Raw genomic sequence first — 27,593 nt, 5'->3', positions numbered from 1 at the left:
GTTTGGCTTGTCTTTGTGCAAGCATATATATAGAAATCAAGATATTGCTTTCATTCTTCTCCTGTAATGGTGTTGCTAAATTGAGAAAAATGTGGGGTTTAGCTGCAGCTGAACTTTTATTTTGTATTAAATAGTACTAAATTTTGAAGTGGCAGGCCAAAAGGGGAAAAATAATTTGATGGTAAATAATTATGGGTTATTTTTTAATTAGTATTTTAAACATGGAATTAAATTTGTCAGAAGGAAAAAAACATAACAGATATGTTTTGGCCTCCAGGAGTAGGAACGCAGACTAGTGTGTGAAGTTATTCTCTGTTATTTCTAGTGTTACAAAATCAAGGATCATTTTTTAGTTTGGCTAATGATGATACAAGTTGGAAAGTGAATACAAGACTATTCCAGAATCAGTGAAGGAAAACTTCAAGCAACTCTTACCAGAAGTTACATATTGCTTATCAGCTAGGTTTTTTTTTCTTTTGCAAGGCGTTCTTATCTTCCCTTATTTTTGAAGACATACAGCATGCATTCATTAAGAAGAGAAATGTTAACCTTCAGCTGAAAAAACGCCTGAATCCTGATAGTAGCCATTCAAGTGTATTGCTGGACTTTAATAAGAAATCTCTGCACCAGGTTGTCAGTAGATTTTATTTGGTTTTGCGCTTTATTATTTAACTGGAAATAAGGAAAGGATTACCATAAATTGTTGCAGCAAAATTGGAAATTACAGTGGGGGGTGTCCGTTTAGTCAAAGTTTAAACATACCTTAAAGCCTAATCGATAAAATGGAGATATATAGTAATATATGAGCTAAGGTGCAGTAAAGCTTACTCTAGAAAACCATAGCATGGGGAGGGCAGAAGGCTATGGGTACCAAGCATTTGGGTTTGTTGTTTTTTTACACAGAGCACTGATAGGAGTCATAGGCAGAAATGCATGCCTCTCAACTAGAGTGCTTTCATTAATAGCACTTTTTTCTGCCCCTTGTCCATAGAAGAAAAACAAAGACAGGTAACTCTCATGCTAAATCTCTTAAGATCCAACACCCTTTTTCATGTTATCAGCCATGCTAATTCCACAGGACCGACGGCACCTATGAGCTTTTTTCCCTTAGTTACTATAAGGGTGATGCTTAGGGTAGGTGCTGAGGCTGATTCATAGAGCAAAGGTTCAGTTCCATGGTGAATGTTGGAAACCATGGAATGCTTAATTTTTTTCATTTTATTCTCCACACTTTAGCTATTGCAAATTTGCTCCTTTCCTTATCAGCAAGAAAACAGAGTTGTGACGTATTCCACCAGGTTAATTGGATGTTCATGAAATTGCAAAGGAAGAGGAAAACAAGTTTTCAGTGACTGCATTCACTCCAGCATGTTCTGAGTTTTCACTTGTCTCTTGCAGTTCTTTTGTTTTCTCCTTGACACTTTGCACTGTTAAAATCTGAAGATAAACCATCATAACCAGACTTGCAAATTTGTTCTGCCCCCCATTTAAATACATAATGGGAATATGTTCCTTAAATTATTTATTCTCATACCACTTTGTGAAATGTACATCAAAATGTATTGCTTTGGGCTTTGATATTGGGCTCTCATTGTCATACAGCCATTTCAACCTATTTGTAAGCCTAGTTTTATACTAGGTTTTGTTATTTGATTAGTTGTTAAAGTGCTTTTTAAACTGTCTGCTACCAATTTTAAGTGAGTTGCACACACTGACATGGCTCAAGTTAAATACACATTAAAGCTCTTTGTGGATTGAGTGGTCTTTAGGATTTCAGAAATTGAATGAAGAAGGGAAAGGTTTTTGAATGCCAGAAAAATACTTTTAAATCACTCTTTTATGTAATACTTTTTTACAAAATACTGTAGAATTCACAAGACAGCATCAGTCAGGGCATTTTTGTAGTTGCTATAGGGTCAGCTGTGATGGCTGTAAATTCTTACCAAGTGAATAAATTCATTATTAAAGCTGACCCTTTTTTCCTTCAAGTTTCAAAAGTTCCTCTTAAGAATGCTTAATTTCCTGCTAGGAATATTTTTTTCCTCCTATTCAGATTATTTGGAATTTTTTATTTTTCTCCAAACTCTCTCTCCCTTCTCCCTCTCTTCCCAGCTGTATAGTGAAAGAGATAAGCAATTAAAAAAAAAAAAACAAACCACCCTCCCAACTATTCCTCATGTTAGAAGAAGCTGCTTTTTAACAGTACATCAAGTAAAATCATGTTGAAACTATGTCTTGCCTGAAAGCATGTTAAGGAGAGGGAGTTCCCCACCTAAGAAGACCTCTGGTGATTTTCTGCGGCTTGACTGGAAGGTCAGAGTCTTTTGCTCAGGAATATACCTATATCTACACCTGGATCCTCACTATGATTGTGTATCACAGCCTTCCCATGCAAAAATGCAGGACTTCTTGCCCTGAACTGTGGCACTGTGGCAGAGCCCACTGGCTTCTCCACACCCTATGGTAGCACTGTTGATTAGTCTGTTATGGATTTACTGGAGCTCTCTGCATGGAGAGGATGTTGGTCAGCTCCTTGTCTCTCCCTGGTCCATCTGCCTTGGGGCATTGGACAGATTGTATTGGCATCCCTGCTCCTGAGATGAGCCAGTGGGGCTGCAGCAGTTTATAATATGTAATAGTATGAACCTGCTTGCTAGGTGGTACAAAAGATCTGTTAAATAGCTACTTGGGGGCTAGATCTTATCCATATCATAGGAGCTTTAGCAATACTAGAGAAATGAAATGTTCTGGAGGTTGAAATCCACCACTGATTTAACACTTCAGTGCTGCTTAATTGTGGAACCTAAACCCAAACACGTTCCTGAGTGTTTCAAAAATTTCTCTTTCTCTAAAGAGGGGGAATGTTGAATCTGATATAAATGGAAGTACAGTCATGTTTTCCAGGCAGTTTATCAAAGAGGATGCATATGTAGATCCAGAATACTTTTTCCCCAAACCTGTACTTCAGCTAAACAAAACAAAACCAAACAAAACAAAACAAAACAAAAAAAAAAAGGAAAACCAGACCCAGACAAAAACAGTCATTGTAGTGAGCACATTCCCATCTCAGGTTCTTCACTCTTCTGAAGGATTCGCTGAGCTGAAGTCAGATGCCTATAAGGTTCTTACTTCTCCTTCTGCTCACCTTGTTTTGGTGGCTTCTCCTCAGAAAGAAAGGAATCTTTCCTCCACAGTGTCTGCATTATTTGCTGTTTCTCTTTTCTCTTCATTACACATGTTACTTTTTTCCTCAGGTAGCCAGGGAGAAGCTTCTCTTTACAGCTTCTACCCCTTTTGTCAGGCAAAATCCCCAGTTAAGTAATCTTCTACTCCCCGGGATGTTTCAGTCAGAAAACTGGTTTCTCCTTGGCAGTAGCTATTTGGTTTTGTCCTAGTACTCTGTCATCGAAGTGTTATGATTCTCTTTCATTAGCCTGTTGCCCATAGTTTCAGTGGTTTTGGGAATCTGGCTTAAATATATAAAGTATACTGCAAAAAATATTTCATAAGCAGAACTTGTTTTCCCAAATCATCTCCAAAACACATTATTGCTACATTTGAAACTTGCTTAGGTAGTTTGTTAGGGTTATTGCATGCAAATTTGCAGGCAAACTCACATTCACTGTATTTTTTATTTTTTCATAATTTATATGGCTATAATTGCTTTTTAAAATTTGTATGTTAGTCACCTGGAGATAAATTCAAATGTTGAAGCCTAATAACCCAGTTTAATGAAGTAACTATGGTTTGGTGATATTCAAAGAGTATTTATGTAGAATTAAGTTTTCTTATTTCTTTTGGCCTCTCAAATATCTTGCTAGTTTTTCTACTCCTTGACATATATCTCTGTCTTCCAAATACCCTTGCATCTGCTTGAGGATCCTCTCATACTCATCTGGACACAGTGTGGCTGTGGTAGGACCCCATGTCAGTGTGAAAGTCTCACCATATTGAAAAGCCAAAGCTTTTGTGTTTTGATTGGTTGTTTTGGGGGTTTGGTGAAGGTGTTTGTGTTGGTTTTGGTTGCTTGCTTCGTTTTAGAAACACGCATTTTGCAAGCTGGGTTCAGGGGTTCGTTTGTCAGTGCCAAGGGACATGGCAGAAATCTCAGTTTGTATTTGTACTGTTCTTGAGTTGCAAAAAATAACAAGAAGTCCAGCATAATATTCTTACTTAACATACTCATGTTGAATATGCTAACAGGGATTTGTGTAATTGCTGTCTAAAGAGTTATCCAGTTGTTCAGTCCAAATCACCTCTATGAACTGGTGTTTCCAGTAGTGTACTGTACTTTTGGCAACGTAATGTGCTTATTACAGTCTGTTATTTATGTTAAATACTGAAATAAATGTGGTGTTACAAAAACATTTTAAAAAATACTAGCAATGGTATGGCAAATCCATAGAGTGCATGGTCCAAACTGTTCAGAAAATAAAAAAGTAATCTGGAGCACTGGAACTGATTGCCCTGATAGAATATTTAGTAGTTTTCAGCTAATTGATAGAATAGTTAATAAAATGGATAGCAATATGCTGTTCTTCCCTGTTTTTATCATTTTTGCAGTGATCCAGATAACACTAAGGCTGCTTATTTTTCAAAATAATTTTAAACAGAAGCTTGAAAGACAGAGAAAATAAAACGAAGAAAAGGCAAAAGCATGCTATATCTATTTCAGCAAAGAATTAAGTTGTATGCTGGCAAAGATGCATTGGGACTCTCTTTTATGCTTGCCCTGGCTCTCTGAGTGATTTCAGGGAGATATATAATGTCAGACAAATTTAACCATCCAAAAAGTCAGTGTAGTGATTTAATACAGAGCTATGACATGCTTCAGCTGCGACTGAAGTACTTCGTGACCTGTGCCTAAGAGTCATTTCGAAAGTGCACACGAGTTTTTCTTACTGTTTATACTTAGTAAAAGTGATGGAAAACAGTTGTTTTCCATGGGATATCAGTGTAGAGCTTATTACTTAAATAGCTTACTTAAAATAGATTTTTTTTCATACATCCTAAGAAGTCCAAGTTGTTTTGTAAAGCCAAAGAGAATGGGATCATTTGTCCCATTATTTAGTGCTGTATTTGATTTATCTCTGTTAAAGGTTTCAACTCCAAATGAAGTAAAGCATAATCTGTTCATAGGCATCAAGTTGTGTTTTCCTCGGGCACTGTCAGTGCCCAGACCAAGCTTGGGCAACCCATCCCTGTGGTGTCCCCATCTCTCTCCTACTTCTCACACTGGTCCCAGATTGGCTCCCACCCCAAGAGTGAGGCAGGTGGCGAGGGTGTCTCTGCAGATCACTGTCCCCTGTGGGGCAGTGGTCCTCGGAAAGGGGCAGCAAGCATTTTCAGGTAGCTGCTCCATATGGGCACTCACCCCATGGGGTGGGCATGTGCCTCCGGGGAAAGGCAGGAGTGGCCTCTGTGACATCATCTGGCATGGGCATCCTGATGGTTTGGCATGACAGCGTGGGAGCCCCAGGTTAGACAAGAGGTGCCCAGTTTGTTTTACAAGCCATTAGGGAAAAGTCAGTGCATCCACAAATAAAGTACATACTTTTCCTCTAAGACTTCTAAGATGTTAGTGCTGACCCTAAATACTCTGGCAGTGGAAGAGCAGATTGGATGTTGATTCACAAATAGGTGTGTTAATCATGTGTGTGTTAATTTTAAAAATACGTTGGTTTTATTTCTGTTAGATTTTTATTAAGGTCTGATGAGTAGCAAAGTAAGAAAGTTGAGGGAAAAGTTTTCAGATTTCAGTGTTTTGTTTTATCTGTTTACTGGATGTTTTTAACAAGAGGGCTAGAAGGTGGATGTGAATACTTCTATGTTTTATGACATGTAATCTAGTGATATCATCATACAGCAGCGGTTTTCTTTGAAGTATGTTAGGTAATCGGTAGATTTTCTAACTTAGTTCCTGGAAATTTTATCTTTCGTTTTGCTAAGAACATTGTGAGGAGATACCGTTACCGTTGCTGCATGGGAATACAGTGTGATACAGCAGTAAATTACATTTGGGAGTTGCTAATGTGTCTATAAATCTGCAAACAGAAAATTTCAAAGCTAAAGGATTGGCTCTACATTTTAGAATGTACCAGGCTTATACTGCACTGAAGGAGAGTAATTTTATATATGCAGAAGGATGCATAGAAATTTCTTGATTTAAATTAGTGATAAAATACATAAAGTTCAATAACATTTAAAAATTGATAACTGTGAATTATGTTTGCAAAGAGATGTGTTGTGAGGACTAAATTTAACACAGACTAATTGCATATATAAAAACAATATATAAATATACAATAGAATTGCAAGATGTAGGACTGATGAGGGAGCTTGATAGATGTCACCATTCACCAAGAAGTTTAGTAACCATTGTGTTCTAGTCACAGGGAGCATAATATATGAAAATGTGATACCAATTGAACTTCTTCAGGGCTTGTCTCCACTTCTGTCTCTTAGGCTAAATTCATATGTACTTGCCAGTACATCTGTGTTGATGGATCAAGGTAGTATAGCTATGTATTCTGACCAAAGGAGTTTTTCCACCAACATAATCATGCTTCCTTTTTGAATTATGCAATTAAGCTATCAGAAGCTTGCTCCTACGAAATATTTGCATTCACGCTAGGTTTTTGCTCTCACACTGCTGCTATTTCACAGGTATGAATTTCTCACACACCAGTCAGGTGTAATTATTCTAGCAAGACTTCGTGACATACAACTCATTTCTGCCTCCAAGAAAAAAAAAAAGTTTACAGCTTTGCTATAAAAATTCTTGGGTTTTTTTTATAAATAAAAACTCTATTCTTGTGGCTGCTACCTAACAAAAATGTCTGTTTCATTTCAAAGATTGTATTTATTTAATGATATGCCACAATACCTTTGTAGTCCTTTTTCTCTATGAAAAGGATGAAATATTTTGTTGCAATTCTGTTGTCTACAGTCTGTTTATAAGAACTTAGTGCAGTTTTCATTTTGATGAACTATATTAAATCGGTTGAGTTAGCTGTCTAATCTTTGGCATCTATTTTAGAAAGAGCCTTTATAATTTATATAATTGAAATGTGGCAAATACAAAAATATATATTCTGGCTGCCTGTTGCTTTACCAAAGAACTGAAGTATCCCTTGAATCCTGCTAGCCAGTTTGCTTCAGTAGAAGCAGGTATGTTTATCTTGTTTATCTTGTTGCATGCTTCTAAAGGGAAAACAACTTTTCAGTATTCTCTTGATAATACCTATCTTTTAGTTTACTAGCTCATGCCATTAGAACTATATCTAGTCATGAACCAGACAGTAATTGTGCGTTATGGGACTATCAGCGTTGACTTGTAATTTACAAGTGTATAATAAACAGATGTGATCATAGATCAATTATTGACAATAGACAGCTATGTTTGGTTATGCTATTTTAAGGATTCCCTGTACACCTACATTTTATCTTTATATGTGCTGGATTCTGTAGCTATTGTTGATCAACTTGGGCAGTATGATTGCTCTCATTTCTATTAGAAATGTGGTAGATGTCCATGGCAGTCACCATCAACAGAAGTTTAAGAGTGCTGTTCTATTAAAATGCTGTTTTAAGAAGCCAGCATTTTTGCTAAGTTTTCAGTAACTGTTCAGGGGAGACCAGCAGTCCGCTCAGGCTGTGCTGAGGGGACAGCTCTGCCAACCCGCTCACCAAGAGCGAACGATGGTATGTGGCCAGTGCCTGTTTTCAAGATGCTGGTCTGCAGGGCTCAACAAAGTGCAAAACTGTCCTGAAAATAAGTGGCAATATCTGTCTTTCCTTGAGAAGAAATTGAGGAGTTTCCCCAGCTTCCTTCTGGTAGCTGTATTAGCCTTGACACAGTATTAGCATTTAGGCTAGAGCCTATTCCAACACTGAGTCAGCGCTTGAAAAGCCTTGCCTAATCTGTGCTGTCTGAAGTTGCTGATGGCTATTGGAACATTGCATAAGAGTTATAGTTTATATACTTAAATAACAAAAGCATGATGTGGTGCGTTCACCCTGACTGGATGCCAGGTGCCCACCAAAGCTGCTCTATCACTCCCCTCCTCTTCTGGGCAGGGGAAAGAAAATAGAACAAAAGGCTCATGGTTCAAGATAAGGACAAGGAGAGACCACTCAGCAGTTACTGTCATGGGCAAAGCCAGACTCAACTTGGGGAAATTAATTTAATTTATTATCAGTCAAATCAGAGTAGGGTAATGAGAAATAAAACCGAATCTTAAAAACACCTTCCCCACACCCCTCCCTTCTTCCTAGGATCACTTCACTCCCAATTTCTCTACCTCCTTTTCCCCAGCAAGCACAGCGGGATGGGAAATGAGGGTTGTGGACAGTTCATCACACGCAATCTCTGCCACTCCTTCCTCCCCAGGGGGAGGACTCCTCACACTCTTCCCCTGCTCCAGCGTGGGGTCCCTCCCACAGGAGACAGTCCTCCATGAACCTCTCCAACATGAGTCCTTCCCACGGGCAGCAGTTCTTCACAGACTGCTCTCCAGTCGGGGTCCCTCCCACAGGGTGCAGTCCTTCAGGAACAGACTGCTCCAGCATGGGTCCCCCACGGGGTCACAAGTCCTGCCAGCAACCCTGCTCCAGCGAGGGCTCCTCTCTGCACGGGGCCACAGGTCCTGCCAGGAGCCTGCTCCAGTGAGGGCTTCCCACAGGGTCACAGCCTCCTTTGGGCCCACATCCACCTGCTCCGGCATGGGGTCGTCCACGGGCTGCAGGTGGGTATCTGCTCCACTGTTAACCTCTGTGGGCTGCAGGGGGACAGCCTGCCTCACCAGGGTCTTCACCACAGGCTGCAGGGGACTGTCTGCTCCAGCACCTGGGGCACCTCCTCCCCCTCCTTCTTCACTGACCTTGGTGTCTGCAGGGTTGTTCCTCCTACACATTCTCACTCCTGCTGTTGTGCAGCAACATTTTCCTCTTCTTAAATCTGTTATCCCTGAGGCGCTACCACCGTCGCTGATGGGCTCGGCCTTGGCCAGCAGCGGGTCTGACTTGGAGCCAGCTGGCATTGGCTCTATCAGACGTGGGGGAAGCTTCTAGCAGCTTCTCACAGAAGTCACCCCTGTAGCCCCGCCACTACCAAAACCTTGCCATGCAAACTCAGTACACATCAGAAGGTTCCAGTTAACACCAGGATCCCATTGCACCAGGTACCTGAGGATGCAAAAGCAAAATGTCCTCTAACCTTGCTGAGATTTGCTGCCAATCTGTGGCTTACATCTGCTGAGTACAGAGCCATTCTGTGTGGGAGACCGTCCACCTCTGAAGGACAGAGCTAAATACTAGGCTGTGTGGGTAAACATTACGAAAGTAGAAATTGTACAAATACAGTGCATTGAAGATTCAATTAATTAAAATGCTTGCCTGTTCTCTATCAGATTTCAAAATGGTTTCTAAAAAGTCAATGAATGTATGAGAGAATTAACTTGTATTTTTGTAATGATTTCTGAGTGACAAAAATCACGGTTTGTATGGCTGTACTTTAGTTTTGAATAGAAAAGTCACAAAACTCCATCATGTGGATCATTATTCTCATGTGAAGATCACTCTGCTCTTTATCCACATTTTATTACAGTTTCTTTTAAAGAAACATTTGTGAAAAATTAGTACTCTAACAAAAGGATAACAGGCAAAAAGCTTTGTTATTTAGTTCCCATTTTAAGTGCAGCATACTGTTCCGAAGTGTGATACTATAGAAAGCAAATCCTGAACGCAAAGTTTTTAAGTGAATTTCCTCATCTTACAAACTGAATATGTCACAAGGTTATCTGTATAAATAGCTTTAAAATGTATTTCAAATGTTTGTTTCATTATATTGCATTAAAAATAAAATCAGATCTATAAAATTAGATAAGAAAGCCACAACTTGAAAACAGAAACAACTATGTATGAGGAGAGCATTTATGTTTAACCAAATGTGTTATACACCTAGCGTGACTGATTAAAAAAATGGTTGGAGTCTGGAGTTCTCCAACTCAATACCTGTTCTTTTTTTCCTAGCAATAAAAGAGTTTTTCCCTTTTATACTTAAAAAAATTAATGTTTTCTTTAAATGTAGATATTCTCCAGATATATGGAAGTATTTCACAGTGTTAAGGTTGGGCCTTGCTACAGCTGACAAAGAATTTAGCTTCTGGTATTTACATACATTTTCTGGTTTAACTGCAGAGAAGGTCTTTGGTGCAGATAAGAAGGCGGCTCTTTCCCTCGCTAGTGAAATGCATTTCAGCTTGGAAAATGAAAAAAATCTATGGATAGAGAAACAATGGATCAGTGGGCATGTAGATAGGAACAGAAGGTTGGGTGTATTTGTTTGTTTGTTTGTTTAATTAAAAGTAACTACTGGTGATTTTACTACCTTTAGTTCTCAAAAGTTTATGGTTGCTTAAAGGCTACACTCTGCAATGCACCTGCTGCTGGTATTCTTCAATGAAATATTTAAAGAGTCAGGAAAAGCCTGTATGCATTTGTAGCCCAGCCGTATCTTCTCTGTCAGTCCTTCACAGGAAACAAGAGATCTGAAAAGACTGTTTGTGGAATGGAGTATCCCTAGAAATTTAGAGTGATTGCTGCTGGAGGAAGTTATTTCTGTGTGTCATTTTAGAGTTGGTTGGTTGGTTTTTATAACAGAAGGCACCAAAAGCCCTTGTCTGAATTGTCTTTGCATTGTTTCAAGGCCTTGCTCACAGTTTGCATATATCTATCTGATGTTTCCTCTTCAGATCCAATTGACTTAAGTTAGTTCACATTTTTCTCCTGCCAGATATAACAGCCAGTAGCCCATTTTTGTTCATGTACAACCAGCCATCTTTTGTGGAGGTTGCTGCTGGCCCTGATGGGCTCTATGGTGTGAGTAATATCTGAAGAAAGCTGGGGTAGAAGGTGCAGGGAGGCTTCTTGAGGCTCTGCATGGTGGTCTGCCTCAGTTGCTGCAGCTGGGGGAGGTGGGGGTGTCCAATATCAATTACTTCAAACTCACTAGTTCAGTGTTTTACTTCAGTAGGCAATACTTCAGTTGGTGGCAGTTTGATCTTAATTAATCCAAAGAAATGTATTTCCTACCTTTCTGAGATGACCATGAATCATTTCTCTCTGTTTAAGGAGGTCTGGCAATATTTGCCTTTTAAAGTGAGGGAATTACCGGTTTTTATTATTTCACTCAATTCAATTATTTTATCTCATGGCCATGCTTCAGCATCATGTATTGAGATTCATTAACAGTTCTTTGGCAGTCACAAGACACTAATCATCTGTTTGTAATATCGATCAGCAGCTTTCATGTTAGATTGCATTTGAAGTGAGAAGTAATCGTACAGCAAACAGTAAATGAAAGATTGGGAAGAAAGGGAAGAAGCTAGCTTAGGCTATATGAAGTAGTTTCTTCAAGTATCCTGGAAACGTCTGCGTCCCAGTAAGCTGGACCCCTTAACAGCTTCCAGCTCTGAAATTCCAACAGAATTTCCCATCTACAAGTTGTTCATTGTCCCTGGTCAACTATACTCATAGAGATTTCTATTCTTACAGATACAGATTTCTGTTGACTTCTAGGCAGTTTCTGAGTTGCAAGAATATTTATGGGCTAATAAAAAAATACTTAGGTTCTGATGCCTCAGCAATTTCCTTTGTTACTGTATATACATTATTTCTATATTATACATAATAGGATGTTATTATTTCTGTTCCTCAAAGTGACATGCTTTGCAGAATGGAAATTAAGAACTAATCACCAGGAATTAGAATCTTACTCTCCTGAATTCACTAGGTAAATTTCTTCTGAATTAGTCTGAAAAGGTTGATTTCTGGGGCTCATCAGCACTAGATTCATGGGGGCTGGCACTAGGAGAATGTTGAAAAGTATATAATATGTGGCCAAGATTTAGTTAAGAATCTGTGTTACTTTTCAGAGCTTTATTAAGATACCTTAGTCTTACTGAATAATAAGATACAGTAGTTCTGCATCTATAAAAGTTGTGAGCACATGCCTTCAAACAGTGGGGTTCCTTTAAAGTATATTACTTTCAGATAATGAAAATTACTAGTTCCCGCAGTTGTATCCACAGTCCTTTCCCAGAATAGCTCTTAAAGACAACAGCCGTCAGATAGAAAAGACAAAAAGTTTTTCCTTTGGAATCCTTATTCATATACTTATATCTACATTTGTGGTTGTTAATTATAAAAAAATTTTGTTTGCTGAAACTCTAGTTTAGTCACAGAGATTGTATTTCCTTTTCCTGCTACTATAAATATTTCAGAATGAATAAGTTACTGTCTGGAATCTGGTCTGTCTTTTGCACATGGATGAGGACAGGAAAAAGTGTCAAAGAGAGAGATAAAGTTGAAGAATTTAGATAAAACTGGTGCAGAGGAGCAGGAGGCTAAATAGATCTGGCAGCAGCAGGCTGACTTTTCCATTACTTTCCTATTTAATTATGAGAGTTGCTTAAGTTGTGGGTGCTGCCTGTTAGTCACATGATATTGCCAACATTTATTTCCGAATCAGATCTATAAAACGAAATGAGAGTTTTCAGTCCTTGCAAACCACTTGTCTGGTAGGAAATCACTTACAAATGATAAAGTGTGTACTGGAGTATGAAATAGTTCCTTGATATATGACCTTCAAAACTGGTTTAAAGAAAACAGTTGAAGCTGTGAGTAGTAGAAACTTTTTGTACTATAAGAATTATAAGCTGCAGTCTCGTGTTTTTTCAGCTTGCTTGATGGTTGTATTCACTATGAAATTGTATTTGCAGAAGCAGCAGGGGTCCCCTATGGGCAGGGGCAGGAGAGCTGCCTGGGGACCGGGGAGAGCCACGTCCCTCAGCTTTGTACTCCGTCAGCCAGACTTCTTTGGGGGTATCCCTACCATCTGAGTAATTAAAACGAAGGCAAACTTGTAAGAAGGGCTGAGGGCGCACCACAGGAGTAACTTGCATAGGGGGTCACGCTCTCATCATCAGAAGGTGACAATGTACGCGTTTAGCTTTATATCTTCAAAGCAGCAGGCAAGAATTAAATGCATGATTTTCACTGCTCAGTGACAGTAATCCACCAGAGGATCTCAATTTTTTTGTACTGATTTGACACAAAGTGCATTGTGGCATGGAAGAGATGACCGTCTTACTATACAGCTAATAAAAACTATGATCTGATACAATACTACTCGAGAATTAAAACTGTAGGGGATTCAGATCCAACTCTGCCATGATACAGCATGTAAGTTATTATTACAGGCTTGTGTTTTGAAAAAAAAACTGGATAAAATTTCCTGCTGTGAAGTGCCTGAAGTTTACCAATTTATAATACATGTCTTATAGCAGAACTTCTTGCTTCCATAACAGTCCCTTCATCAGGGATTGCAGGGTGGTTTGTACGTATTCGCTGACTGGATGTTACATTGACGTACATGAAAATGAAGAAGGATGTTACTTGCGGTTTGTTACACAGAGGCCCAGGACTTAAATGATCGCAGAAGCAGTGAAAAAACTGCTGTGGGTTGATTTGCCAACCCCTACTCTGAATGGATTTTGCTCTGTCTAGTCTTGCCTAATTAGATATAGATTCAAATTTTGACGTACAGAACCCGTACACTTTTGCAGTGCCATTATTGCTTTTATTAAACAAACAACCAGCAAGCAAACATCTCCCAGTACATGTGACACCCGGATTATGTGTTTTTCAGTAATTTTTCCAGTTTGAAGGCTCAGCATTCTACAACGACAAACATGTAAGCAGTGTCTTGATCACAGGGATAAACCATCTGCTGCCAAATTTTGTAAGGTCATGACATGTTTCTGATTCTTCTATTTGGTCAGTACCATGAATTTTTGTATGTTGTTCAACGCTTGCAGATTCATCTCATGCTTTGTCCTCATCTGTTGTTCACAAAAAATTCTCCTTGGGGGCATTATAACAATACTTCCCTTTTTATTTTCACAAGCGCTGCAGGAATGCAAAGGGCAGCAATGCTGCAGGATTGTGTAACGCACCTGTAATTACTTTCACAAATAATTTGAGAGGGTTTTTTTTTCAAATGAAGAGCTTTATGTGCATTCAGGGAGAGGTCCTAACATAGACAAAACCAAAATACCTTCAAGGAAAAGAATGTGCGTGAGCTTTGCATTCTCGGCACAACATGTTTTTTAGGCATCATGTACACTAAGTAATTTGCTTAAATTATTTCTCCTACTTTCCTTAGAAGAGAGCTTAATGGCCCCCTCAAAATAGCAGGTAGGCAGCATGTTCAAGGATTTGTGATGGCAGACTGAAAGTTGAAATACACTATTAAAATGGAAACTAGAAGATTGAATCAGAGGTTTGTGTTTTAAGTATGATAAAAGCTTCATTGTCTAGCTCAGAAAAAAAAAGCCGCTATTTAATAAGTAGTGAAGAAAGAAAAAACATGGAACTGCTCTTTGACTTATAATGCATTTTTATCTTCAAAGCCTATCTTAACCCACAGTGCTGGCCCCAAATTATTGCGAAAGCACAAAATCATGTTTTTATTTTTGTTTTTGCTAGCATGATCTAAAGAACTTTCAGACCTTTTTTTAGTGATTGACATATATGAGTTTGACAAATATATGAATATATTTCTCAGCCTTTGTAGATGAGTTCTGTGGTCTATGAAAGTGAACTTGTTGATTTCTATAAAGTAAAATGGCAGATGGAACATGTTTCTAGCAAGCAGAAATAGAACTGCTAAGGCAATCAGGCTGATACCTTAACTGTACACACTTCTTGGAAATGTAGAGTGAAGTAAGAGCTTAAAAGTCAAGTCACAAAAATAGTTCAAGAAAGGGACATAGAATGTACTGTGCTGGTTGCACTCCTGATTTCTGAACAATATCAACGAGCTCCACAATTCATATGTTTTGTCTAGATGTGGTGGCATGTGGTAGCTACATTAAAATGGTGCTTTTATAGCTTTATAAATGCTGTTTGTTTCCCGAGCCTCTTTCTTTGCACTTCCAAGCTGGATAAGATTCTTCTAGGAGTTAATAAACTAATTTTGTTTTCTTGGAACATAAGATGATGCCCCAACACAAGTGTGTTCTGTGAAGGTGGTATTTACCATCCTCCCATGTTTGGTTCTAATGAACTGAGGTTACACTTAGTGCAGACTGATCGTGCTTCAAGGCTGTTGCCTCCAGCCTAAAAAAAGGCAAAACAGGTCCAGTGAACGAGGAGAGAAGGTAGATCTGGATGTATTGTTCTGTAACTCTCTTTGATAGATTCAAAGTTAGGGGTTAGAGGCCAAACAGCTGCTTTGCCTATCAGAATGAGTCACTAACTAGCAAAGTAATTGCATTGATTATTGCACACCCACAAATTACAACAGAAAATACCTTGCAGGGGGTGGAGGTTGTAATTTTCCTGAAGGTTTCTGTATAATTAATCTACCATAAGAGCTGGTGCTTTAGAAACATCTGAATCCTACTGTTAAGCATGGTCCTTGCATGTCAGTTGACCACTCCTACATGGTTTCAGTATTTCTCGTGCTATTGCTTGGGTGCTAATGAAGGTTTTGACACCACTGCTGTTGGAAAAATTCAAATCATGTATTCTGCTTTTGTTTTGAAATTGTAACTCTGTTTGCCTGTCTTTGTTGCAGGCATTAGGAGTTCGAGCAGCTGCATTTTGTATACCTACAGCAAAACAGTTCCCTTGTTAGGCAGAACATTTCATAAAAGATTAAGAAGTGGAGCTGGCAGAGCCATAGGGGACACTTTTGTCTCATAAACAAGAGGCTGATTATCAAGAGACGGTACTTGTTTGTGGAAGGGGTAACTGAGCAGGCTTCCTTCTCTCTTGGGTGTCTTACCTGGTACTTTACCCCATAATTTCTGCATTAAGTCCATTTAAAAATTTTTATTCCTGCAGCTTACACTTGCACTCAGTAGATGTTTGGGGGTGAAGAGTATTTGTAATAGAAAACAAGTTGTGACACTTGACACAAGCAAACCAGTAATAACTGGAGGCACTGGGGCAAACTGTTGCCCACTGTCCGTTCTGGGTTTCTTGTAACATCAGTTTACAACCGCCTCAGTTAAACATTGGGTTAAGATTCAAGTTTAAAGACAGGTTTTCAAAATTAAGATTGCCTATGCCACGCCTCTGTATATGAGATCATGCAGATAGCTTTTTAGATATTTTTTTTCTATGGGCTCTGAGTCTTGCATTGCAGAGAAAAGCCTGGGCAATGGAAAATAAATACTATACAAAAAATGGGAATAAAAGGTTGTTTGTTTGACTTGAATTCACCTCCCTACGGCCTACCTGATTCATTGCATAGCGTAGAAGTACCTTTTTTTGTATTCTCATCATTCACCCTGAGCCCCAGTATTATTCCCTGAAGATTATTCACTCAGCAGGTTTGCATTACCACTTTTATTACATGTTATTTGTAGTATTACTATACATTCTTAAAACAAAAAGGAGGTGATTTCTTCTTTGCTACATACTAAAAAGTCTCAGCTGTTGGGTTATCTAATGTTGAGCTGCTATGTATATTTTCTAGAAAGATAATCATATGTGATTTAAAGACGCCAAGAGATTATGACACTACTGTGTATAGCAGTACCATCCTATTTGGAGATTCAGAGATGCTTATATAGGGTAAGCACGATGACAGACTGTAGAAATACCCAATGTACTGGGATGCATCAGTAGCCTCCGCAGGGAAAAGTAGTTTTCTTCCTTTGACCAGATTTGTAGCTTTCTAATGATTATATTGGTCGTTGTGTTAGAAACACAGACATTCTTCTCCTTTGGTTTTTTTCCCCCCCTTCATTCTTAGCAGTTGTGTTGAAGAGAAAGTTAAATATAAAGTGGAACCCAGTCAAAACAGCAATGTTGGGAAAGTTTGTCTCTGATTTCAAATACACAAGTCTTGAATTAATAAGAAAATTAATATCAAGAAAGAGCAGAACCTAATGGATACAGGAATGGAACTCTTAAATTTAAATTGCCCTAATCTTAATGTAAGTATCCAAGAACTGTTTGCAGTGAGTAGAGACTGCAGAGGATTGCATAAGACTCCTAGAGCTGCAAATGTAGCTTTCGCTTTATCCTGTTAAATTCCAGGTTTTACTTGGCTGAAATATGAACTTTTTGAAATTGCCATTCTTCTGTTACTTTTCATGGTTTATGCTACAAAACCCAGCAGAATACCAATACACTAATCTGATTTGTGGAGTCTGTTGCAGGCAGCGCGGCGGCAGACACCTGTGACAGCCCCGGCGGCCGCAAAGCTTTCTGGAGCGTGACAGGGGAGCTCAGCTGAGCTTCCCGTTGCCCAGGATGCTGTCCCTCTGGTCATTCCCCGGGCATCGTGCGGAAGAGGGCTTCCTCACAGCTTTTAGGGAAGCGGAGAAGGTGTTAGGTTGGAGTCCTTCCTCCTAGTCATCTCTCCCAGACCATGTTGCTGCCCATCCTTCCCCATAACAGCACAGCATCCTGCTGCTTGCTGTTGCTGCCACGCTCAGCAGCTTGGGCTGCAGACTGGTGGATCCGGTTCAGTTTTGACCTCAGGTGTGGTACACAGAAAAGGATGCTTAAAAGGATATTGTGTGGATTGCAGAGTCAAATATGTCACATTTAGAAAACCTTGAAGGTAGTTTGCCTATGCAACCTTAATTTGACTCCACTGGGTGTCATCCTTATGATATTACAGTGTTACCCATCAGTTGTCACTCTTTTATTCCACAAAACTTTTCCACAGTTGAGTGGATGGTAGACTGGGACTGCCTACATGCTCCCTGTCCTGTGTATTGGGAAGTACATGGGGGTTACACCCTGCTCGGTAGGGAGGCACGTACTTCCCATATGAATTCTGTGGATCATCTTGCGCTGCAGTCATTTTTGGGAGTTTGGGAGGTGTTAGGGTGGGAATTTTTAATGCATTGCATGATTTACTTTTTGTTTGGTTAAGTGCATGAAAGAAGTAGTAACTGAAACTCAGAATAGAAGTGACTACTTCATTTCACACCCACAGTGGCAGAACTATGAAAACATGTAACGTTTGCCACTTCTTTAAGTGGTTGTCAGGCTAATCAGACAGGTTTAATATGTGTTTTAGATACGAAATTGTCTTGCAGTCCTGAAGCTTAGGAGAATAAGAACATGAATTTAGGCTTGAGGGAGATCAATCTTATTTCACATTGATCAAAGCATCTGCTTCCAGGTTTACAATACATTAACAGAAGAAATATGCAGAATAGAAAATACAGTGCAGTCTTCCACATCCCAATTTCTGGGAGACTGAAAGGTGACATCAGGATAGCTATTAAATGTATGCTCCATCTGGAAGGAAGACAGAAAGGAATCTTAATAGAATAAAAATTGTGTTCCTGACCTAACATGAACTTTTGTGGTTTGTAAAGCAATTAGATGAAAAGTTCTGTTTCCAAAATACATAAAGATTTGTTCATGAAGATATGTCATTCTTTAATCATCACTATTTATTCCCAATTTAGGCAGCTGGAAAGTGAAACAAGTCCATTTTTTAGTTACTTGAAAAAATTTTGTAGGAGTTACAAGGGGGGGGGTGGTTTCTAGGGTAACCTACCAATAAATAAGTTTATTTCCAAAATAAGAAAAAATAAATTTCAAGAACATGCTGTAACTTCTAGTAGGACAAAGTTGAAAAACAGTGCTTTGAGGCTTAGCTGTAGTGCCTCTGTTGTTGTTGTTGTTATCTGTATTGGTTTCTTGGAATGTTTTGCACAGGAATATAGTCCCTTCTTTTTTTCAACCTAAAAATGCTACCTTGCAATAGGTGAGTAAAAATATTTCTACAAGACCTTTTTAAAATGTAGTAAAAATACAATACTGCTTACATCAGTCATATCAGCTCAGAGTGTTTCTACATTCGTGTGCATCTTAACTTATTTTGTTCTGAAAAAATAAGGAATCATAATCTGCTTATGTCACTTCATGATTTTTAGATGATGTGTGAATATTTATGTATAGCAAAAATGATCTGCTGATGAAAAGGAAGCTCAGGTATGCGGAGCTGAGTTTTTCTCAGGAAGGGTAGAAAACTTCCAGATAATTTTATCTTAGTAAATCTTTGAGACATTGTGTGTCACATCTTCATTTTGATCACATCAAAACTTTGGTATTTTATGGTCTAATGATTGCTATAAATTCTTAGGAAACTGGTGTAAATTAACGTGTGTAAAGCGAAAAGTACGTGTAATTCATGAGACCTGTAACTCTTGAGACCTGAGACATCATCGTTTACTTCTCTAATGCTCTAATTTAAAAATTAGATTTAAAAATATATTAATGGTTTTATTTTATATGTATATTAATCAGTGGAAATATTTGTATGCGTCTGTCCCTAAGGAAGAGTTTGGATATAACAGCTCTGTTTTGTTTGGTGTTCACTAACGTGCCATGATGTAGGTGTTTTTCTGCTTTCAGGCGTAGTACATTATTCCTGGTTCTTTTCAGTACACTAAATATTTTTAGTAGATTTCAGTGTCTTTGATCCGATAGAAGTCAGCTGCATGTGCTAGCAAACCAAGTGCATCAGATGCCCCTAGTGATTTTCCATGTCCCTGTTCTCTGCTGTCCCGGTTGAGGTTTCTTAAAGGGCCTGGCTCGTGACTTTTAAGAACTTCTGAATAGCTGCTTCCCAGAAGTCAGACTCTTAAGCAGTCCTTAATTTGGCCATCTCAAAACGTAATCTGCTAAGGTCACGACTGACTCTTAATACCTTGTTTGTGTTGTACTGACCTAAGGTAAAGTTTTGTCTGTAGTTCCCCACCCCCCAGAAACATTAACTGAAAAGGTTTAGCCAATCTTCCTTTATCAGCTGGAGCAAATCTGAATTCTCTGTCCTTTGAATTGCTCTGTCTCTTCCCAGTGACAGGCATTGCCGAATGTGGCTGCCACCCCAAGAATACCGCAGCCCCACGAGCAGGTGCTGCAGGGACGGCTTAGCCCAAAGCCTGCACCTTTGTTAGCTCACCAGTGCCTGCTTGCCCAGTGAGGTGGCCATGATGTGGCCATGGCAGGAGGAAAAGGCGACAAGCATTGGGGTCTATAGGAATGAGTCGTGGGGATTGGAGGTCATGGAGTGGTTGCTGGAAGGCCGATTGGGCAAAGGGGACTTGGTTGCAGGGGTTGAAGCTAAAGTGGTGACTGCTATCTGATAGATGTTATCCTGCAATGCAGAGTAGGTTGGGTTCCAGACTTGTTTGGCATGTATGAGCAGGATCATCCTGTGTGCTTAACTGTGTGCAATGGGAGCCTTCAGCAGCTGAGGAGAAAAAATGTTGAAGAACTGAAACAAGATCTACTCAATACTGAAGAACTTAAACCAATTTAATGAGAAATGGGTTAAAAACAAGTGTGAAAAGTTGGATCATGGTACTTGGTGTCTGGAAATGAAGCAGGATTTTTCTGGAAAGCTTTAGTCACCTGGGAAAGAAGGATCGGGTAGCTGTGTGGGAGGCAATTTGCAGGCAAGTGTACTCCTCTGCAGTAGATCGGTACATTTTAATGAGGTAAGTATATTGCTCCGTTTTATAGGATTTGCTTTGGACCAGAACTGTGGAAGGCGTTTTAAATATACTGCTTTGAGGTATAATGGTCAGGTGGAAATATTTGAAGCGTATAATATGGAAACCCTGTATTTACGACATATTTGTAGGGTCTCAGAAGCTGAGCTGAAAAGATTGACTCTTTTCCAGAAGAGATTTTTAAGAGTAAATAAAGCTCATACAGAGGATGTAAAAACAGAAGTGAAGTTAGAAACTGCTGAAGCTATGCAATTTTGTTCATTTTTTTTATTTACGCATTTATTTACATCCTCAGCCCTCTCTCAATCCATCCCACCCCACAGGAAAAGAAGCTTTCACACTGGCATCCTTCTCCTCTTCCCATCCCTTCCCTTAGGCTGCGTGGGGAAGAATGGGGCCATTTTGTAGATGTAGGTTCCTCTCAGAGATGGCTTTCCAGGTGTGTGGGAATTCCCACCAACTGATGGCAAGGAGGGGAGGGTGGGCATGCCGTGCTTGGCCCCCGCATCTGCAGCAGCGAGCAGCGGCAGGAGGGATGGCTGAGGTTGTACACAGCTCTACACACACCCATCAAAGGGGGCGGGAGAGCAGGGTCCTTTGGCCTCAGGACCCTGGCACTTATCCAGAACTCACTCTTTCCATTGGGAAGGCAATCCCTTTCTTTGGAGACAGACACCAGCAAGTGAGATACGTTCAGCTGCTGCCCCAAGTATTAATCAGGCATAAGCTCCAAGTCTGAGGAATGTTCCGTGTTTTCTGGTATTGATCATTTTGACTTTTCCAGTTCTTCCTTTTTCTTGTAGTAGTGCTCTCCATTATTTGTGTCCTCTATCTCCTTCTCCTTATTTAGTTTGACATCTTGTCCTTTCTTGAGCTTGTTTTTGCTATCCTTCTGCTTTAGGAACACAGAGTTTATAATAGCCGTAGCATAACTGCAAAAGGTGGATCTGCAGCCTTTTAAACAATCATTACATAAGTCGTTAAAATAACAAAGACAAAATAAACATATCCTCACCATGGTGAAGAAATAAATTCCAAGGGCAGAATAAGCATCTGCCAATCTCTAGTGTTGCTTCCTCTCTTATTCCAAGACTTTCTGCAAAGGTTTTTCATGCCTGCTTTAACATCTCCTTTTCTCTGAAATTTTGAAATCTTCTTTTAAAATAGATTTATATATATATATACATTGTACACAATATAGTTGAAAGAAAAAAGCATTTCTGGGGTTACTCAGGACCTCTGTAGCCATGTTCAAAGCTTAACTAAATAATTTTCAGTACTAGTTTGTTCTGAAAATCTTGTCTTGTGTTTTGCCTGTCCCTGAAAACGTAGCCAGCAGGTCCCAGGCAGTTGCTGAAGAGCGGAGTGTCACCTTCTGGGGCACTTCACAGGGCGGGTGTGCAAGGTTGGGAAACCTGTACAGAGTAAAAGTGAGCTTATGGTGCTGCCAAGGTCTTTCACTATGAACTTCCTCTACGAACTTTTCGCTATGAACTGAGTGAAGTTTTTAGTTTGAAAAGGTGTGGGAAGGGACTGGCAAACAATTTCAGGAAGTTTCAGAATTCAGTATTTACACAACATTTTGACATTTTACACAGAGCCAAATTGAACTGTAGAAAAGCCAGTTGTTAGGTTTTGCAAATATATGACTGCCCAAAGGACTCTGATGATTTACTAGCCCTGTTGAGGTGTTAAGAGATTACAAACAAATTCTGCATTTAAGTTGATGTATTACTTTAACAATTTGGTTTGAGGGAATAAAGACTCAGTCATATAATAAAGGAAATATTAATTTGTGTAACCATTCTTCATCAGATTTTAGAAGGCTTTAGCTGGAAAAACTCAGTTATGGTTTGACTTACCAGTAATGATATAACATAAAATGGACTCCCAGATTTAAAACAAGCTGGAGCGTGTGGTGGCAGGGGCTGGAGGAGCAGAGGAGCCAGTAGGCAGGGTCAGACCTACCGCTCTGTGTGTGTGCATTTTATACAATGGAGCTATGGCTTCACCATCACCAAGAACAGCTTTGATTCTGCTTTCAAATAATTCTGAAATAAGCAGCAGATATTTCTGGATTGGGATGCTTGGGATAGCAGCTAGCAAAAGCATGTTGTGCCAGGCGGCTGCTTGGAGGAAGCAGTGTTGAGCAAAGACTCTGAAAGTCTTGCAGTCAAATTATTATGTTGCATGAGAAAATACCAAGCAGTGGAAAGTTGTGTTTTTCAGGAAAAATTACACAATCTTTTTAAAGTTACAGACCGGTTCTTTCTCTGGGAAGCTAATGTTTGTAAGCTGAGCAGCTTTTTGCATCACTTTTATGCCTTTTCCATGTCAGAAGCATAAATTCCGTTAAAAATTAAATTTGCATGCTTCTAGGTAACATTTGTGCTTACAGTAAATTTTATATATGGATTAGTATGAATTTTGAAACAGTCTTCATTACCTATCATGTACTGGAAACTGTCAGCGGCCCTATGTTCAGTATATTTTACTGCAGTTTTGCTAATAAATGTTTTTTACTTTTCTTCTTTAAAGAAGAATCTATCATTCTGCTGAAGTATAAAACATGAATGTTGGAGGGACGGAGCAATACATGTAGATTGGGGGTTGTAAAGATTGAGAAATGTTCTCTTATTTGTTGCATTTCCAATTTTCAGGAATTCTTTGAACACGCAAAAAAGCTCTGGGATGATGAAGGCGTAAAGGCATGCTTCGAGAGGTCAAACGAATATCAACTGATTGACTGTGCACAGTAGTAAGTATTTCTTTTTATGGAATTAATAGCCAAGAATGTAATCATTTGGAACAAGTTAGAAAATATATTTTTATTAGCAAGATCTGTAAGTTTTACAATACAGCGATTAACATTTCAATTCTCTGTACAAGCTGAGCATGTATAGAAAAAGTAATTGATGGCTTTATCATAGTTTGCCATTAGTATACAGCTAAATATTTAACAGACAATAAAGATTAGTATGAAAAAATGAAGTTAAATCATTTTTAAGTATCTTTATTCCATTTGAAATAGATTTACATAAAATAATTTCAACTCAAACTATTAAGTTTAAAAAATGTAGAGACAATCTAAGGAAAATGCTTTGTTTTAAATTCTGAGACACAGACAGTGCTGAAATTGCTCCACATTTTCACATTCCATTAAAGCTTCTGAGATTTTTACCTAACCGGATGCATACCTGCATTACTAATATATTTTCTGGAAGAAAAAAGTGATAAGTAGTATTGAATTAAAGATAGACGTACAGTTGGTATTCTCTCCTTCATATACATCAAGTGAAGCTCTACGTGTGTGCCTAACAGAGTCATAATCCTTAAACGGGTTCATCTGATTGGAAATGCTCTGAAAAGAGATGTGTAGTAGATTGTGAAGCTGCAAATCATAAATACACAGCACCCTGATAAAAACAGAATAATCAGGAAATAGTATATTAACATGCCAGGGCTACAAAACTCCGCTGTCCTCGGTAATAATCCAGCTCTGAATTAGACTTTAACCAAAAATACACATTTCATGTGAACTGCTATTGCGAAAATGTATACTCTTACAGTTGCTATGTGATTTAGGGTTTTCAGAGAGCACACTCTAGTGTGTTATGATTTGTCTAATTGGCAGTATGGTCAGCAACAGTGCCCACAAGCCTGTTGTAGTGCTCAGTGTTTTGTTTTTCTGTCCTCTCTGCTCAGTGCCAAGGCTGAAGCAGAGGAAACGGGCCATGCTGCTGAAGGACTTGTTGCGCTTCTGCCGCAATGGGGAATTTCAGTGCTGCCGGTCATAGCTGATTTTCCCTCTTTCCAGACTATTTTTGGGAAAGAGAAGGATGCAGTAATGATTCATCAGCACATGGAAGCGAGGGAACATTACATACGTGTAGGAAGAAACTCCTTTGACCTCAGCGGACTGAATTTACCAAAAGTTGGGCATTTGCTCACCATCCAGAGAGGCTAGAAATGAAAGCTGTGGTTGTACACAAAAAAACCCAGAAAGCTGTCCTAAATTGTGATCAGTGTGTTTCCCCTCTGCCCTCACCCACCACCATCGCCATGGTACAGATCTGAGCTTGCTGAAAAGTCCAGACTGACTGTTTATGATGTCTATTAATTCACTCAAATAAGACATCAGACCAAGAAAATTGAATACTGACATGTATTTAAAATAGATGAATGTAAAATTACTTTACTGATCAGTAAAGGTCGATGTGTCTCACAGTCCTGCTTTGGAAAATGTTGCTGAAAGGACTGGGCAAAAAAGGAAGATACTGAATAATAGTGTTAATAGTACTGTGCTTTCCCTTAAAAAAATGATGCCTATCTACAGGCTTTGACAAGGAGAAGAATGTTAAGTCTTGTGTTGTGTCCAAAACCAAAACACAAATGGGGAAGAAAGTGGATCTAGAATGAAGTCCACTGTCCTGAAACATAAAACTAAATCCTACCACCCTTTTTCCTGGTGGCTTAAAGGAACATTACTGGGTTTATTTCTGTGTATCATCCCTCCATATCTTCTAACTGGCTTGCTCTTTCTTTACTCTGAGATTATTTATTATAGTAGTAAATATAACTCTTGCATAATTCTTCACCTTCAAGACATTTCATGAGATAGTATTTGATACTTAAATAGCCCTTGAGCCTATCTGTGCTTTCCATTTCATGATCTAGCTGAAAATGTAACAGCTGAGTGATTTATCCACGTTTACAAGCCTTCAGTCTTAGAGCAGAGACTTGATACTTGGGAATAGCTGTGTCATTGGTCTGATCAAACAGCCTTTTTCTCACAGGTATTGATGATTTAAAATGGTGAAGTGTAATCTTGACAGAAAGAAGATACTAAAAATACACCCAACTTTTATCTGCCCCTCCATCATTCCTTGAAAATTACAGTGGTACCAAGAGTTGATGAAAAGGAGATTTAAAAGTTGCTGTGTCTTTGCTGCAGGCATGTATTTATATATTGCACAACAGCAGTAGTTGCTTTACCCAGAAGAACATTTCTGTGCTAGCACTGGGCGGACCTTATTCGGAGTGGTGGGGTCATGTCCGCCTTGTAACTGACAGAGCATGTGACACTAGGTTAGAATGCACATATGCACATATGTTTTCTTATGTGCACCTAGAAAATACTAACTGTGAGGGTGCTCTTTCCAGCTCAGCAGGAGCAGATGGCATCTCTCTCAGGACCTGTCCATGGTCAACTTGAATTGGTAAAGGAAAAAAGGGAAGGAGTATAATGCTGATACACATGCTTACTCTGGGATTTTGAAACATCTGCAGTGTTTTCATTACACTGGCTTTGGGAGAAGGCATCCCAAACCATCAGCTAAATCCTAACCATTTACTTGATAGTAAAGGAAGAACATTATCAGTAGGTCATCACTGCTTGAAAAAAAAAACCCAAAGCAAAACAAAAAAAAAATCCTAACGTGTTAAGGATATCATTGGAATACAAGTTGGGAGGATGACTTAAAATACTGAAAACATTATTAGCAAATTATAACGTCATCAGCCCAACTTGCTGACTGTTGAGTGAGTTACAAATACAGTGTGTTTTGGAATAGTTTAATTTGGCTACAGTACACAGCCTCTGTATTTTTAAAACTTAACCTAATTTTCTTTATTAGTGTGGGAGAAATATTTTTCTGGAAACAGAGGTAATAGAAAGACACAAAGGCAAATGTTTTATTTACATTAGGCCTGAAAGTTGCTTTTCCTTGATCGTTAATGCTCTTTTAAATTACCAGGGTACTGTTTCTTCACAGAAACAAGGATGAGGGCCTGCTTGTCAGACTATTTTAATATTCCTACATGATTCTCCATGTATCTGCACTTCTTCTAAGTGTCATGTTGGTAATATCATGTGATATTTGTAAAAAATTACGAATCTGTGACCAAGCCGGAGGTCAGACCTTGTGGTCTGACAGTGGTAAATGTATCATAAGCAAAGATCTGAATTGCTTTTTATTGCTAACTACAAAGATATTTATGTAACTCTTGGAGGAGGAAGATTGCATGGCCACCAACCATATTTTTTCCTTAATGACCTTCATATATTTTCAAGATTAATATCATAAAACTGGCAGGTTATTGTTCTCCCTGTCTTCTGATTTAATATTTCTTTCAAGTTAAATTTCAAGTTTAATTTCAAAAAATTATATTTAATTTGAAAGTTTATTTGATTTAGGTGTGCCCCCATTTGACTTATCTAGACTTCAGCAGTTTGGGTTTTTTATGATGATAAATCTTACACCTTACTTTGGTTAACCTTATTTTGAACTACTGTGATTTTGTCCACATTCACATACTTCATATTCAGTAAATTCTAGGTCTATAAGGGGCTTTCAGATTGTGAATCAGTGCTGTCTTTGCATTGAACTGTCTTAAATAATAGACTGAAATATGTTCATTAAAGATTTCTTGTAAATCTGGGACAGTTTTCTAAAAGCTAAATCACATAATCACAGAATGGTAGGGGTTGGAAGGGACCTCTGGAGATCATCTCGTCCAACCCCTCTGCTTGAGCAGGCACCCAGGCAGGTTTTGAATATTTCCAGGGAAGGAGACTCCACAACCTCCCTGGGCAGCCTGTTCCACTGCTCTGGCACCCTCACAGGAAAGAAGTTTCTTCTCATGTTTAGCTGGAACTTCCTGTGTTCCAACTTGTGCCCATTGCCCCTTGTCCTGTCATTGGGCACTGTTGAAAAGAGCCTAGTCCCATCATCCTGACACCCACCCTTTAGGTATTTATAAGTATTGACAAGATCCCCCTCAGTCTTCTCTTCTCCAGGCTGAACAAACCCAGGTCTCCCAGCCTTTCCTCATAAGGGAGATGCTCCAGTCCCCTGATCATCTTCATAGCTCTCTGCTGGACTTTCTCCAGTAGTTCCCTGTTTTTCCTGAACTGGGGAGCCTAGAAATGGACACAGTACTCCACATTTGGCCTCACTAGGGTGAAGTAGAGGGGGAGGATAACCTCCCTCAACCTTCTGGCCACACTCCTTTTAATGCACCGCAGGATAC

The 27,593-nt window shown here is 39.1% G+C and overlaps 1 protein-coding gene across 3 annotated transcripts in view; it reads left to right on the top strand.

The window, feature by feature from the left end:
- Positions 1-27,593, top strand: part of GNAL (G protein subunit alpha L) — a 198,896-nt gene that overhangs the window by 114,295 nt on the left and 57,008 nt on the right. For all 3 annotated transcript variants that reach the window (XM_075084647.1, XM_075084648.1, XM_075084649.1), the window contains exon 5: positions 23,222-23,319. In XM_075084647.1, the coding sequence (XP_074940748.1) occupies positions 23,222-23,319 (98 nt within the window). The remainder of the gene's footprint in view (positions 1-23,221; positions 23,320-27,593) is intronic.

The sequence above is a fragment of the Phalacrocorax aristotelis genome, chromosome 2 (genome assembly GCF_949628215.1).
Source record: "Phalacrocorax aristotelis chromosome 2, bGulAri2.1, whole genome shotgun sequence".
NCBI lineage: Eukaryota > Metazoa > Chordata > Aves > Suliformes > Phalacrocoracidae > Phalacrocorax > Phalacrocorax aristotelis.
The sequence above is the reverse complement of the archived record's forward strand: the minus strand, read 5'-3'. Positions and strand labels throughout refer to the sequence as shown.